The 14,243-nt window shown below is 58.1% G+C and overlaps 1 protein-coding gene across 1 annotated transcript in view; it reads right to left on the reverse strand.

The window, feature by feature from the left end:
- Window positions 1–11,257: 11,257 nt before the first annotated feature.
- The window catches only part of LOC141575293 (tensin-3-like), a 61,935-nt gene continuing 58,949 nt past the window's right edge, over window positions 11,258–14,243 (reverse strand). Inside the window, 1 exon segment of the mRNA XM_074354334.1 lies at window positions 11,258–14,002. Within this exon segment, the coding sequence (XP_074210435.1) occupies window positions 13,858–14,002 (145 nt within the window). The 3' untranslated portion in view covers window positions 11,258–13,857.

The following is a 14,243-nucleotide window of genomic DNA, read 5'->3' on the forward strand; positions in this document are numbered from 1 at the left end:
CTTTCATTCCTCTCTTAGCATTTCTTTCTTCCCTTTATTCTCACAGGCCAGCCGTCCGCCTCTTTCCCGTGCAGCTGGGTCTCCACTCGGACTCTCGGCATGGTGCCAGCGGCGGCAGGAGGTGCGTTTGTGTTTTCTATGTTTTTTCACCTTAAATTTGCTCTGTATTTTATACATTGTGCTCTTCTAAAGTCACAGATTTACATCCCCTGGGAATAGGCAAAGCGTAGCTTTGAAACCCGCCAGCGAAGGGACCACGACGGAGGTGGCCTGGCTGAGGCAGCGTTTCTCAGGGGGGTTCTGGGAGGATGCCAAACTCGGCTGTTCCTGCGCCAGCACCTCCACAGCATTTGCCCGGATAACGTGCCTGCCCAGAATCCCTGAGCCCTTTGAATCCGAGGTCCCTGCTTGAAAGTCCTGCCTGCCCCACCGTCTCCTGCAAGTTACCTGCCCCACTCGGCCCCTCTCGTGTTGGCCCTTCCAGAGCCCTCAGGGTGGGCATCTTTTTTCCAGAACGTTCCAGATCTTGGCCACGCAGAGGGGATCCTGAACCAGCAAGATTGCATTCTTGCTGACACGGGTGTCCTCTGGTCTGAGTCCCCGAGGAAGGAGCTGAGACCTGAACTCCCATCCATCCACGTTCATGGCCCGGGGTGGGGGGCAGGGCATGGCAGGCCCCACAGGGGAGGCGGGGAGCCTGCGGGAGGTTCCCGGGGGCGGCCTCACCGCGAGCTGCATCCTCTCATCCAGTCCTGGGCAGGCAACTGGGCGAGTGAGGCTGTGGCCACGATGACCCCAGGACTCGTGCAGAAGTGATTGACCCGAGGCCCTCCCCAGCCCTGAAGAGCTTGCTGAGCCTGTGAGCGTCAGACACAGAGGCCCCTGGACCGACATCGGGGCCACTTCCTGGAACCTTCAAGACGCCTGGTCAGGACCTAGACTGGGCCCTTCACGAGGAGCTGAGGGTACAAAAGACGTACAAAGAATATCCTATTTGGTGAAAGAGAGAGAGAGCAGGTGGGGCCAAGCTCCAGGAATAGGTCCCCTCCCTCCTCTTCCAACCTGTATAAACAGCCACGAGGCGAGGAATCCCCTTGATTCCCCGTGACCTCTCATCACCCCCAGCCCCATCCAAGCATCACCATGCCCATGCACAGGGAAGCCGTCTCCTGACCCGGCTTGTGGTGCAGGAAAGGGCAGCGTGTGCCACAGATGCCCAGTGGGGAGGGGCACCCCGTCATCCAGACGGAGTTCAGGGAAGGGGTTAGGAGGGCCCGAGGGAGCGTGATCATCTCGGGCGCAGTTCTCAGGTTGGCACCGAGGTCCAGTCTCAAGCATCACCAGCCAGCCTTCTGGCCTCAGGTGGTCCGGGCTGCACGTGCCTGTTGCCAGCAGTTTTCCTCTGGTCGGGGGTCTGTTTCCTGCAAAAACACCTTGGGGCTGTGGGCCAGACCTTTATCTGTATCTTCAGGGAACTGGGAGTTTGGTGACTCGGCTGTGTGGCCAGTTTATAGTCTGGATTGTTACCAGTTTCCTTCCCAACAAATAGTCTTTGTTTCTGCATCTTCTCGCTTCCTAGTCATTCACTGCTGAGCAGCCTTTTGAGACTCAGGGGGGGCCTGGAAAACTGAAGCAGAAGCCTCTCACATCAAAGGGCAGGGTCCCAGGGCCCTGTATGTAGTTTCCATGCCCTTTTCTTTGATACCCCTCAGTCTTTTGGGGAACGGGTTCAGGGAAAGAAAGGGTGTGAGGTTTGGGCAGAGGGCTTAATCATAGACTCGGCAGAGGGACTGGGTTTTAGGGGCACTCGCTTTCAAAAGCAGACCTCTCGCCAAGGGCTCTTAACAACCTTATGTTGCTGTGTGAGTTTGCTGGGCTGCTGTAAGAAACGCCACAGAGGGCTGTGTGCCTTAGTGCCTGGGAGGCTGCAGTCCAAGAGGTGCTGGCACGGCAGGGCCGGTGTCTCCCACGGCCTCTCTCCTTGGCTGCAGACGCCGACTCCTCCCCGCGTCCTCACAGGGTCTCCTTCTGTCCTGAGCTCCTGTGCTTACAAGGACACCAGTCCTGTGGGATTCAGGGTCCACTTCCCCTTAGTTACCTCTTTAAGGATCCTGCCTCCAAGTACAGTCACATGCTGAGGTCCAGGAGGTTACGACTTGGACGTATAAACTTGGAGGAGGGGTGGACAAGACTCTGCCCAGAACAACTGCCAAAGGCAAAGTCACGGAGGACACGCTCTGCGGACTCTGTCCGACGGCAATTCTGTGAGCATAGGGCTAAATTCGCAGCAGTCCCCAAGCCCGGCGTCAGGTTCCGTGGGCGGGTGCGGGAAGCGTCACCCCCAGCAGACGATCCCGAGACGTTCCTGTTCATGGTGTTTGGAAAGTCACCCCTTCCAGCCTTTTCTAAGGAGACCAGGAGATATGCTGCCATTTCAGAAATTCGAGGTGGGTTGGGCACAGGCCTAGCATGCATGAGGTCCTGGGTCAATCCCCCCTGCCTCTATTAAAATAAAGAAATAAACTTAATTACTTCTCCCTCAAAAACAACCCCCCCAAAAAATTTAAAAACCAAAGTTAAAAAAAAATTTTAAGTTCATTATTAATGCATACTTTCAGAAGTTTTGTATTTCTGGACCAGTGGGCATTGTCTTCCATTCCCGTCCCTCCCTCTTCTCCCCCACCCCGTGGCTCTCCTCAACCCCTGTGATTTCACTGGTCCTCGGTCCTTATCCACACCCCAGGGTGAGTCATCCCTGGAACCCCCAGGTCAGCCACTTTTCTCATAGGACTCTGAAAGCATCGAGGTATATTTGTGGCCAAGCAAAGTGGCTGCTGCTAAGATCGAACGGCCTGTAAGTGTTGCTGGGGAGAGGTGCAGAGGCCTCGGAGAGACAGATGGTGCAAGAGGGCAAAACCACAGGCCGGAGGGGGGAGCCCGGGAGAGCTCCCGCTGGGACGTGTTGCAGACAGCTTTCTGTGCTCTGCCGTGTGCTTTTGCTGCAGCTCTGATGCCGTTGGCTTTGATTACAAGGGCTGCTCCCTCCCCACAAAAAATTGTCCCCTGGGGCGCAATGAGGCTGAGGCTTCTGAGTCAGAATTGTGCACACAGAAGATAAGATGTCCGTCTTTCTTTCTTATTTCTAACCCCCCAGCGTCAGTTATTGTGTTTCTCCAAATCCCCAACCCTGTGAGGTCACATTCCTTGAGCGCTGAAATGAAAATCGCTCAGGGCCCCGTGCCCCCACCACCCCTCCTTCCCCCATCTGCTGACGGACCTGGGGACACCCTAAGTACACGCTGTCCCTGGCGTTCTCTGCTCTGCCCCGGCACCTCACACCCTTTGGTTCCACGACAGCCATCAGCACGAAGCCATTTCTTGAGACACAGGTTTCCCCAAGGGAGTGGCCTCTTGGAGGAGACCTGGGTGAGCTGCCACGGGGATGCCGGCGTCTGACCACGTGAGGGCCGTCCCGCCCACAGCAATTCCGGAGGGGTGCTCTGGTTACAGGGCCACCAGGGTCTGTCTTGGGTTTGTCAGACTGAAGGCATCTGAGCAGTCTTTCCCAGCTGGGCTGGGGATGTGCATGTGGGCACTTTGATGATGAAGGGCTGAATTACCGCTCCTTTGCCCTCTCCCCTGGAAAAGCTAATACCCTGGGATAGAAGAGACAGAGGGATGCGTGGTGGACTGTGGGAAACGGCTCAGCCTCCTTGCCTGTGTCTCATTTACATGTTCCCCGTCACAACAGCCCGCCTCCCAGGTCCCCAGGGAGGAGCGTCACCAGCCCCCAAATGCCCCCTTTCATGAGTCACAGAGCCCAAAGGTACCCCCTCAGCACGTGACCTGCTTGGTAGGGCCTGGCCCGCCAGGGCAGCACAGCTGGGAGACACCTGCTTGGCAGCCAAGAGAGACGGATTCCAAAGAGCTGTGGACCTGATGCAGGAAAAACAGACGTGGGGCTTGAGGGGGGCCATGTCCCTGGTCTCGGTGGAGCCCATGGGACGTGCCCCGCCAAGTGTGGGTCCTTGGCTTCGCGCAGGAAAGAACTCAGGAGCGAGCCACCATTGAGTAAAGGTAGATTTATTCAGAGAAATACATCGAAAGGCAAGAGAAAGGCCATGATGTGTGGGGGTTGGGGGCTCAGGTTAGAGTAAAAGTAGGTGCACACTCCATAGACAGAGTGCCGGCCATCTCCAAACAGAGACAGAGGCCATGAGGGGCAGTGTTGCCCATTTTTATGGGCTTGGTGGCTTCATATGCAAAGAAGTAGAAGGACCAGTGTAACTAGCTTGGGGCAGGGGCTGGGATTCCCAGGAAGTTGGCCTTTTCCCACTCTTTGACCTTCTGTGGATAGCCTCGGGACTGCCATGGTGTCTGTGGGTGTGTTATTCACCATGCTGATATATTACAGTGGGCGTATAATGAAGCTCAAGGTCTCCTAGACGGCAAATCTCCCACCACCTTGAGCCCCAATGCCTCCTGGGGGTTGAATCTTCCATCAGTTTGACGTTAATTGCAGTAGCGGTCCTTGAATAGCTGTGCCCTGCCCCCTTCCCATCTCAGACCCACCACCCCTGCAATTCGGGGGAATTCCTGCACTTCCCTATCAGCAAGGCTAGAACACCCGGTCTTCCTGGGCTGTTGCAGTTTAATGAAACGATGCAGCCATAACAGTCAACGAATCTCCCTCTAAAATCCTGCACTAAAATTCTGTTAATTGGGCACCTGTGAGGACACGGGAGAGCTCTGCGGTTGCACTTCTGTACCTGCTCAGTCACTTTTAGGAAATGACCCTTATACAGATTGTCACAGCTTCCTACTTATCATCTCCAGATGTTTTTCTTTGTTTGGTTTCTAATGGTTATTCTGAAATTGTTATTATGGTTGACCTCTTTCTGTTGATTTTCAGAAGATCCTCATTAAAAAAAAAAAAAAAAGTCTAGGAAAGTTGCATGTGTCCCAAACCGAGATGATCTGTTATTTCCAAGTGTGTTATTTGTAAACGTGGGGTTTTTTCCCCCCTTTTCGAAGCTTCTCCCAAGGGACTGCCTGGTTCCAGATCTTTCCAGCATTTGGAAAAGAGCTGTTGCACACTTAACATTTTTCTTTAATCGTGAGGTTGAAATAAACATCGGGAGAGGCCAGAGCCAACGGCAGAGGGGGAGGAAAGTTCCAGGGCCAGTGGAACAGGCGCGTCCATCCTTCGGAAATAAAAATGATGGGTGACCCAGGTTACCATCGCCCTTTGAAGGAAGAACAAGGGAGATGCAGTTTCCATGCTGGCAATTTGTTTACAAAAAAGGAAGGGAGGAGAGGCCTGGTTTCCCACAAGGCCTCAGGACACTGGGCAAAGTCCCTGAAAAGCTGCTGGGGAACCACAGTCTCTGCTCCAGTTGACAATGGTGAGGAGGTGGTTCCTGCAGCCACGTGAAGACACACCGCAGGCTGCCTCTGGCCATTGCCTGGCAGGTGCACACGGTGCTCTGGCCCCAGAGAGACCCTGGGGCCCCCCGGGCTGATGGTTACCAGCCATTGGGTACCACTCCCTGGGGAGTCCCCATGCTCTGCAGGTGGGCTCTGGGCTGTCCCACTTCTCCAGCTTCCTTCCACTTGGAAGCCCCTCCCTCCCACTGCAAGGACACTGGGCTTTTCTCAGGTCAGCAGGCACCCCACTGCTGGATGCCCCCTAAATTCATAGGGAGAAATCCGAGCCCCCAGTGGGACTGTACTTGGATACAGGGCCTCTAAGGAGGTGATTAAGGTTACGTGAGATCGCACGGGTGGGGCTGGCACCCTTATAAGAAGGGCGACAGCAGAGATGCACACAGAGAGGGCAGCCCTCCGCAAGCCTCGGGAGGAAGCCTGGGGAGAAACCAGCCCTGCTGACACCCTGATCGCAGACTCGCAGCTCTGAGACCCGTGGGAAGGCTGCTTGTTTCAACCTTTCGGGGACTTGGTGGTGCCTGATACAAAACTTGCAAATCCACGGTGGCCCGTCCTTAGAGTGGAAAAGGCCACTGTCTCAGGACATCTGGAACCTGCGACCCTGGATGCTCTGAAATGGCAGGTGGGCCCTCCCCCTCCCCCCTCCCTGCTCCCCTCCATTTTCGCCTCCATCCGATGCTCAGAAATGCCAGGAACTCTGCTGGTTGTTTGACATTCAACCCGCATCCGGCCTCTGTGCCCAGAAAGCTCAGCTGTGGGTCCCAACAAACGACCTCCGCCAAAGAGGAGGTCTCCCGGCACAGCGAGCTCCCTACAGCGTCACAGCCACGCGGCCCCCGCGCTCAGGGCGTTCCCTCACGGTTCTCTTCTTAAACCCCGGTCCCTCTTCTTCCCAGCGCTGGGGAGGAGCCCGGCAGGAGGGGTCCGCGCCCCCCAGGACCGCGCGGGGTGGCATCCTTACCGGGCGGTCGTGCAAAGCACTGCCACGTGTCCGGCCCGAGGACGCCCCCCGGAGGCCCCTGCCCCCTCCCCGCCTTGGGTGGGTTCCCGTGGGGTTCGGGCTAGCCCCTGGGGCCCCCTCTATCCCGGATACACACCTCTCCCTCCCCAGCGCATCCCGCCTCCCCAGCCCTGGGGACCCTGCGGGAGCCCCTGGCCCGGGCCAACAGACCCTGCAGGGCCGGGCGGCTTCCTCCGCGCCTGACTCGCATCCCACGCACAGACCCCCGCCCCCAGGCCCCAAGGGCGGTCTGAGGAACCCCGCCCTCCCCGCGGTTTTCCCCCACCGACCCCCGTGTCCAACACGCAGACTCCCTCTCCAGGTCCCACTTCCTGCGCCGGGACCCCGCCCCTCTCCGCTGTGTCCCCCTTGCCCTTGCCTCTAGGACCCGCCTCCTGCGCAGACCCCGCCCACCCCACGGTCACCCCTCCGTGCTGTCTGAGGACCTCCGCCCCTCCCCGCGTTTACCCCCGCCCCCGGCCCCGCCTCCTGCGCAGAGATTCCCTCCTCCCACCTCCTCCGCCCCTTACGAGTCCCGGATGGCTCTCTCCCCCTGCTGGCCACCTGGTCCCTGCGCAGACCCGGCCGCGAGGCACCTACCAGCAGACATTTCCCTTCGTATAAAAGAGCTTAGCATCATGGCCAATTCTGAAAATTACGAAAAAAGGGAGAAAAAAGGAAATCCACTCTGGCACAACCACAGTTCCCATTTTGTGTTCCTCTCTCAAGCCTTCCTTCCACGATCTTTCGCTCCCACTTGGCGACGGCATCACAGGAACGCGCCCGCAGGCAGGGCAGCAGCGTGCCTACCCCAGGAGCTGATGTGAGTTTGCAGTTTCCAACCCGCTTCTGCAAAGGCACTGCCCACTTTCTCTAAGGCGAAGCTAATGTGGCTTCACCTTGCAGCCCCCTGGTCGTTGCGAGGTGCGGGCTCTGTGAACCTTCCTGACACCCCGCCAAACCCCAGCCCAGTAGCAGGGAACCCCTGGGGTCCCTGGTGAGCCTGCGGGCCACTGAGGAGCAGGAGGCCCTTACGCTTCGTGGTGCCTGTCGCTGGGGACCCACATAGTCACTACCCAGCAGGGGTTTGAGGGTGCAAGGCCTCAGATGCACACACACACACACGCACACATACACATTTGTGCACAGCACATTCACGGGTACCCTGCAGAGCAGACTGAGCCCACTGGTGGCCAAGGGGGTAGAAATATGGGCGGGACTGCAGCCCTCTGAGCCTGGGGCACAGTCCTCTCCTGGGGCAGAGGCTGCTCCCGCAGAGCCAGGAGGAGACGGTGTCTGCCCCGCACACGGCCTGCTCCTGGGAGCACAGAGGACCTCAAGATACAGCACGTAAGCAGTGTTCCCATCTGATAAAGGAGAAGACTGGCCTGGTCGCGTAGCTTGTCAAAGGCACAGGGTGACTACGCCCGCGAGCCGAGATTTGCAGGTGAACGCAGCTGGGCTGCAACATCCACGCTCCAGCATGAAGGCAGCTGTCTCTATTTCCCGCTCCGCCGGGTCCGTGGCGTTCCGCCTGCTGCGGTGAAGCCACACTGACCACCAGGGGGCGGGGCTGCCCGCGAGCCCTCACCCACCGCCTCCCGCACAAGTCCTGGGAGACCCGGGCATCAGTTCCGCCACAGCCTTCCTGTCCCCATGGAGGTCACAGTGCAGGGGGAGGGGACCAATTCACAGGAGATGGCTCCCTAGGGGGCAGTGTGCAGGGACGGCTTCTCAGGGCCACCGGGAGGACACAGGCCCTGGAACGGCCGGCTGGGATGAATCGCTAATTCAATCATTTAGTGGAATCTCACAACATACACAAATGCCATTTGTCCTTGTCAGCAGGTTTCAGCACTGGGGCTGACGTGTGGAGTTGCCACCTCCACTGAGGTCCCTTTGCCTCCTTCACTTTGAGACGTCCCAGGCTTGAGTGCTGGCTGGAGCTGGAATTCTTGCTGCCATCGCCAGCCATGCCTTATTTGTAATCCCCGCCAGGAAAAGCAGTGTCCACTGTACCCCCTCCTTCCTCCTTCCTTCCTGACCCTCCAGGTATCCCTGTCACCGTTTCCTTTCTGCTTGAAGAACGTCTTTTAGGCAGATTGTTAAGAGCAGGCCAGCTGAAGACGATTCTTGCAGGTTCCCTTCACCTGAGAATGGCCCCTTATGGCCCCTTCATTCCTGACGGCGGTTTCACTGGACAGAGACCTCACAGCTGGCATTTCTTTTACTTTCAGCCTCAAAAAATGTGTCATTTCCTTCTGGCCTCTGTGTTTTGATGTGAGAAACCCACCTTCACTCAGTGCACGGAAACCATCGCTTCTTTCTGGCTACTTCCCAGATTCTTCCTTCATCTCCACTTGTCAGAAGTTTGATTCTGGTGAATCTCACATGGATTTTGTGGTTTCCCCTGTTTGGGGTTCACTCAGCTCCTTGAATCTACAGGTTTGTGTCTTTGGCTGAATTTGGAGAGTTTGAGGCCATTTCTTCAGATACTCCTCAACCCTCCCTTCTCCCCACCTCCTGGAACTCAGTGACTCACATGATTGTCCCCAGGTCCCCTCACTTTTTTTTAAGCCTCTGTTGTTCAGATCAGGGATTTTATCCATCGGTCCTCAAGGTCACGGATTTGTTCATCCGGCATCTCCACTCTGCTACGGAGTTCCCAGTGGGTTTTTAGTTTGTTTTCTGCATTTTAGTTCTGTACTTCGGTTTTTCCGTGACTTCTTGACTGTGCTGGGGTTCTGTTTTTGCTTTTCCATTCAGACTTGCTCACTGAAGCATCGATTCTGCGGTTGCTTTAAACACCCCCCTCCCTGGCCACGCAATCCCAGCACCCGCTTCCTCAGCTCCCATCTTTTCTCATTTGGGCTGTAAACTCCCTGACTCCTGGTTCAGCAGGTCCTTTTCTGTTGTATCCTGGGGATCTGGCTGTTGTGTTAGAAGACTCTGGGTCCCAGTTAAGTGTCAGGTGTCCGCAGGGCTTGCCCTGGGCAGGTGTAGCCCCAGGATCCAGGCAGCCATGGGCTGTGCTCCCACACTGGTCGGCTGCCCTGGTCTTTCCACAGTTTGGGGCTGTGTCTCCCACTGGCCCCTGCGGGGCTGCCTGAGAGGCAGACAGGGTCTCGGTAGGGGAGAGAGTGGCAGTCCCCAGAACCACCCTGGTGTCTTAGGTCTTTGGGGACAAGCTGCAGGGGCTCGGTCAGTTGGCAGAATCCCCACAAGGGACAGTCCACCCCACCTGAACTGCTGCCCCTGCCCAGGCTGGGACCGTGGCCTCTGATTCCTGGGGAACTTTAAAGACAATTGCTTTTGAATCATTTTTCTTGTTATCTGTTCAATAGCCCTGAGGCTCCAGTGTGTTCAGATACGTCATGAAATGTCCCTTCCTTGAAGCCCAGGCCCACCTGGACACTTCGGTTCAGCTCTGAGCCCAGCTCCATCGCCCCTGCTCTGAAATGTGACCCCCAGGTCCATGGGCCCCTCATCCCAGGACACGAGACCACACACAAACCTCTAGCAGACAAAAAAACCATGATAAAGGGTCCAACCCAATGTTTACCCCCCAGCGACCGGCCGTCCCTGAAAGATCCAGACCCGAGTGGGCGGGGCCGGGGGCATCACAGGTGGATGGCTCAGTGATGAACAGGGAGCATGACACTCTGGCACGAGGCAGGGGTCCTTCCACAAGGCCTCGTGGTCACTGGGTCTCCAATGGTCCTCTGTGCAGCCTGGAGCCACTGTGACAAATCCAGACTGTGTCCTTGAAAGTGTGCCCATAAAGACAGTAGGCCCAGAGCCCTGCCATGACACTGGTCCAGGGTCCAGGACCCAGTGGAACCCTCCTGTGGACAAGACTCAGCCCCCCTTCCCCACCTGCCCTCCCTTCCATGCTTGGCATTGACATGGGGACCACTGCAGGGCACCCTCCCCAGTACAGTGTCCTCGGAGCCTGTGCCCAGAGGGCCATGCCAGCACAGTCATGCAGTGTGGGTGGAGACCTGAGGTTTGAGGGTGGGGTCAGCTGCCATCTGTCCACGGCTGCCATGGGCCAGGCAGTTTCTCTCCTGAGTGGGAGCAGAAGCAGCCCGCTCTAAGCCATATGAAGGGTCACCCCCAGGCTGAGCCTGGTGAGGACGGCGCCCACTCCGTGGAAGAGCTTGCACCGGGAGAGGCAGGCGGGCCTGGGCCGCCCAGTGACTGCCCACCCTGGCAGACCAGGTCCAGGCATGCCCAGGGGTCACCTGGCCTCCTGAGGGGACAGAGCAGCTCCAGGCTCCAGAACACAGAGGGAGGGCAGGCAGCAGGGTCCCGTGTCCTCACCAAACAGGGGAGGCAGGTCTAGCTCAGGATGGCTCCAGACCCCAGCGGGCAGAAACCCAGCACAGTGGGCCCCCGCCTCGCTGTGGGGTGAACCTTGCTAACCCAGGAGAGCTGGGTGTGACTGTCACCAGCATCCGTTGAAAGATTAGGTGAACCCACCAGGCTTTTCCTATTCTGGGTCACCAACAAACTCAGCAGACATCTGGGAAGTCCCATCAGACACTGGTCTAAGCAGGGACCTTTCTCCCACAGCCAGTGGAACAGCGAGCTTTATACCAACATCAAAAATGTAGCAGCAAAAAAAAAAAAAAAAAAAAAGAAAAGAAAAGAAAAGAAAAGAAAAGAAAAGAAAAGATCCCTAAAACATAGCAGAACCCATGATCAAAACCAGTTACTATCATTCACTACTTAAAACCTACAAATACAATTTTCTGAAGTCACTGGGCAGAAATCTCAGACTATAATCCTGGAGGCAAAACACACACGAATGTATAACTGAATTTACTGACCCATAAACAGTCCCAAATAAAACTCCCAAATAAACACACAAGCAGGCACACCCAGGCGTGCACACACACGTCCACACCCCCAGACACCCTTCCGGAAGCTTCCATCCGACACCACAAACAAGCACCTGCCTCCCCGAGGCTTACCAAGTTTATAACTTTATCATACTCTGAATAGAAGCGATATTTAAAGAGCAAAGCAGAGCGCTATACAGAGGGTTATCGTGGAACGTTCATTTACATACTGGGTACACTCTTTACAAGGCGGAAGTAGAAACACCCACTACTTGGCAGGGCAGATAAGGGGGCACGGTGAGGTCAGACGCGGAGGATGCGCAGGTGGGGGGCCCTCAGGCGCTGTGTGACTCAAGGAGATTACAGGTTAACACTGGAGGGACACAGCGCGGGTCAACGGGTGGGTTAAGGGACCCTGGCTATGACACTTGCGGGCACGGGCCTCGTGCGCGCCCCGGGACAGTGCCCCTGTGCCCGCCGGCACCTGGAGGCTGGATGCTGGGGGCCATTCCCTCCCCGTGGGCCCCGGGGCGGGGCTCCCCGAGGCCTGAGCGCAGAGTTCGCGGCTGCGTATGTAACACTGTCGTACCAGCTCCTCGGGAACCAGGGATTGGCTCCCTTCGGTCCCTCACCTCCGAGGGAGCCGTTTGCTGGCGGGAAGTGTTCCGACGCCCTTGGGTGCTGAGAGCACGCGTCTCAGCGGCCGGTCAGTCTATAAAGCAAATGCTGTGGCTTGCATGCTCTGGACAAGCTCGGCCGGGGAGGCCCGGCTCTCTCTGACTCGGGGTTCGTGCTTCTCAATCCTCCCCGCTCCTGCTTCGTCAGAAGGACGAGGCACCTGCCTGGGGCCCTTACGTCAGACTTGGGCTCGAGCATCTCGGGAGGGGGGCAGGTCTTGGGGGCAGCGCACACTGCTGCCCCCTGGGCTGAATTCCTGCTGAGAATGGAAAACGGAAATGCCAGACAGGCCACTGCTGAGGACCAAGGCGTCGGGCCTCCGAAGATGCCGGTACAATCTTCTTACCGGCCACGCAGCCACGTGGTGGGGAAGGTGGTCCACGAAGACCAAGGCAAACATTTGGCACAGAAACGAGGCACTTGCGTTTGGTGCATTAATAGAAGCTACACAGTGGACTCAGTGCCTGCTCTCACACACTCACGCGCACACACTCACACAGGCACGCACACCCACGCGTGCAGGTGCACACGCTCGATGCCCACTGCGGTTCGGCCCATCCCACCTCTGCTGCGGCCGAGTCTGTCTCTGCCCACTTTGAAACAGTCCACAAAGCGCATTTCCAAAGCCCTGTGCGGTGACCGCTGGCTGCGGTGATTCCTGGTGACCTGAGGGCTGGTGCTTGAATGGGGATGCGGAGGCGCCCGGGAGGCCCTTGTTCGAGGGAGAGCCCGGGGGCGAGTGCCCAGGTGACGGGGAAGGAGACGGTGGTGCCCAGCTCCGTCTCTCACTCCGTGGCATCTGCGGGACCTTGGACCACTGCCCGACGGGCGGACGGACCACGGCACTGCAGTGCGCAAATCCGCGCAGATAGCACACCTGATCCGGGCCGCGGACACGCAGCAGAGCTGAGTCAGAGCTCCCTGGAAGGACCGAGACTCGTCAGGTCTCATCCTCCTGCCAGAACGCAGGACCAGGGCAGGAGCCAACAGGCATGGACAAGACCACCGAGAGGTCCCCGGGGCAGTGTCCTCAGGGCAGTCTCCACCCCAAGACGACGGTGCGGCGTGGGGACTGAGGCTACAACTAAGCGCGTCCCACCCCTTGGAGCCGTCCTCCCCAGAAAGGACGCGTGGATGGTCAGGAATTCGGAAAGGCTGCGGGCAGCAGCCACGGCCCACTGCATCGCCAGTGGGGACCCACAGCCTCCGAATCTCGGTGATCCGCCCCGGGGCAGACGCTCCGCCGAGAACCCAGCTGGGGAGGGGGCAGTAACTGGACCTCAGTACTGCACAGCACTGGCAAACTGTTCCCATAAATAATTTGGCAGAATTAAAATGTAACTTTTATGGAAACGGCGTTCCCCTCACGGCCCAGCGTGCCATTCAGAGCTGGGAGAGCGGAGGCGGAGGCAGTCCCTCCACGGGGACCCAGGGACCTCCTGGCCTCGCCGCCCATCACGCCGACCCCTTGTTCACGCCCCAGTGATCCGGAGGGCCTGACCTGCACGAACCTCCATTAGGCATGCACCCCTTTTCAGGCCCACCAATCAGCCTCTCCGTGGTGATCGCCAGAGGACAGAGGCATCAGGGTGTCCGCTGGACAGAAGCCCCCCGAGACGGCTACCCCAAGGCACAGCGGCCACTCGGGCCACTGCCAAGTGGGCCGGGCTCCCCTCCCCTCGTAGACATAAGAAAGCAATTTTGGGAGCCCATCCGGCACCCGTCTTCCTCCTCTGGGGCCCTGGGTGGCAGAAACGTGTCATTCCGGGAAGGCCACTGGGCCGTGGGGTGGCTTGTTCTGGTGTGTAAGTTGGAGGGGCCCCTTCCCTCCTGGGCCGGGGAGGTCGGGGGCACAGCTGGCCCCTCTGGGGTCTTCCGGTGGGAGGCTCAGATCTTCCTCGGGGAGCCGATCATGATCTTGGACACGAAGTTGACCATGGCGCTGGCGGGCTGCTCAGGGTCATGCTCCGCGAATAGGTGGCACACGTTGTCCGTGGTGCTGCCCTGCTTCCGGGCCATGAAACCGAAGACCCTGCAAAAGGAACGCGGGTCAACGAGCAGCGGGCCTCGTCCCATCAGGTGCCAGCCTCTGCTCCCTCTCCCGGCCACTGCATCATCCCAGGCGCCAGCCCGCCAGCCACCTGCCCCGCCTCCCTCCACCTCGCAGACCCTGTGGGGGTGGGGCTGAGCCCAGGTGTCACAGGGGAGGATCCCGAGGGACAGGGCTGGGACTTGCACTGCAGCGGCTACCCCAGGCCTGGCCAGAGCCCTCC

The sequence above is a fragment of the Camelus bactrianus genome, chromosome 27, assembly GCF_048773025.1.
Source record: "Camelus bactrianus isolate YW-2024 breed Bactrian camel chromosome 27, ASM4877302v1, whole genome shotgun sequence".
Classification (NCBI taxonomy): Eukaryota; Metazoa; Chordata; class Mammalia; order Artiodactyla; family Camelidae; genus Camelus; species Camelus bactrianus.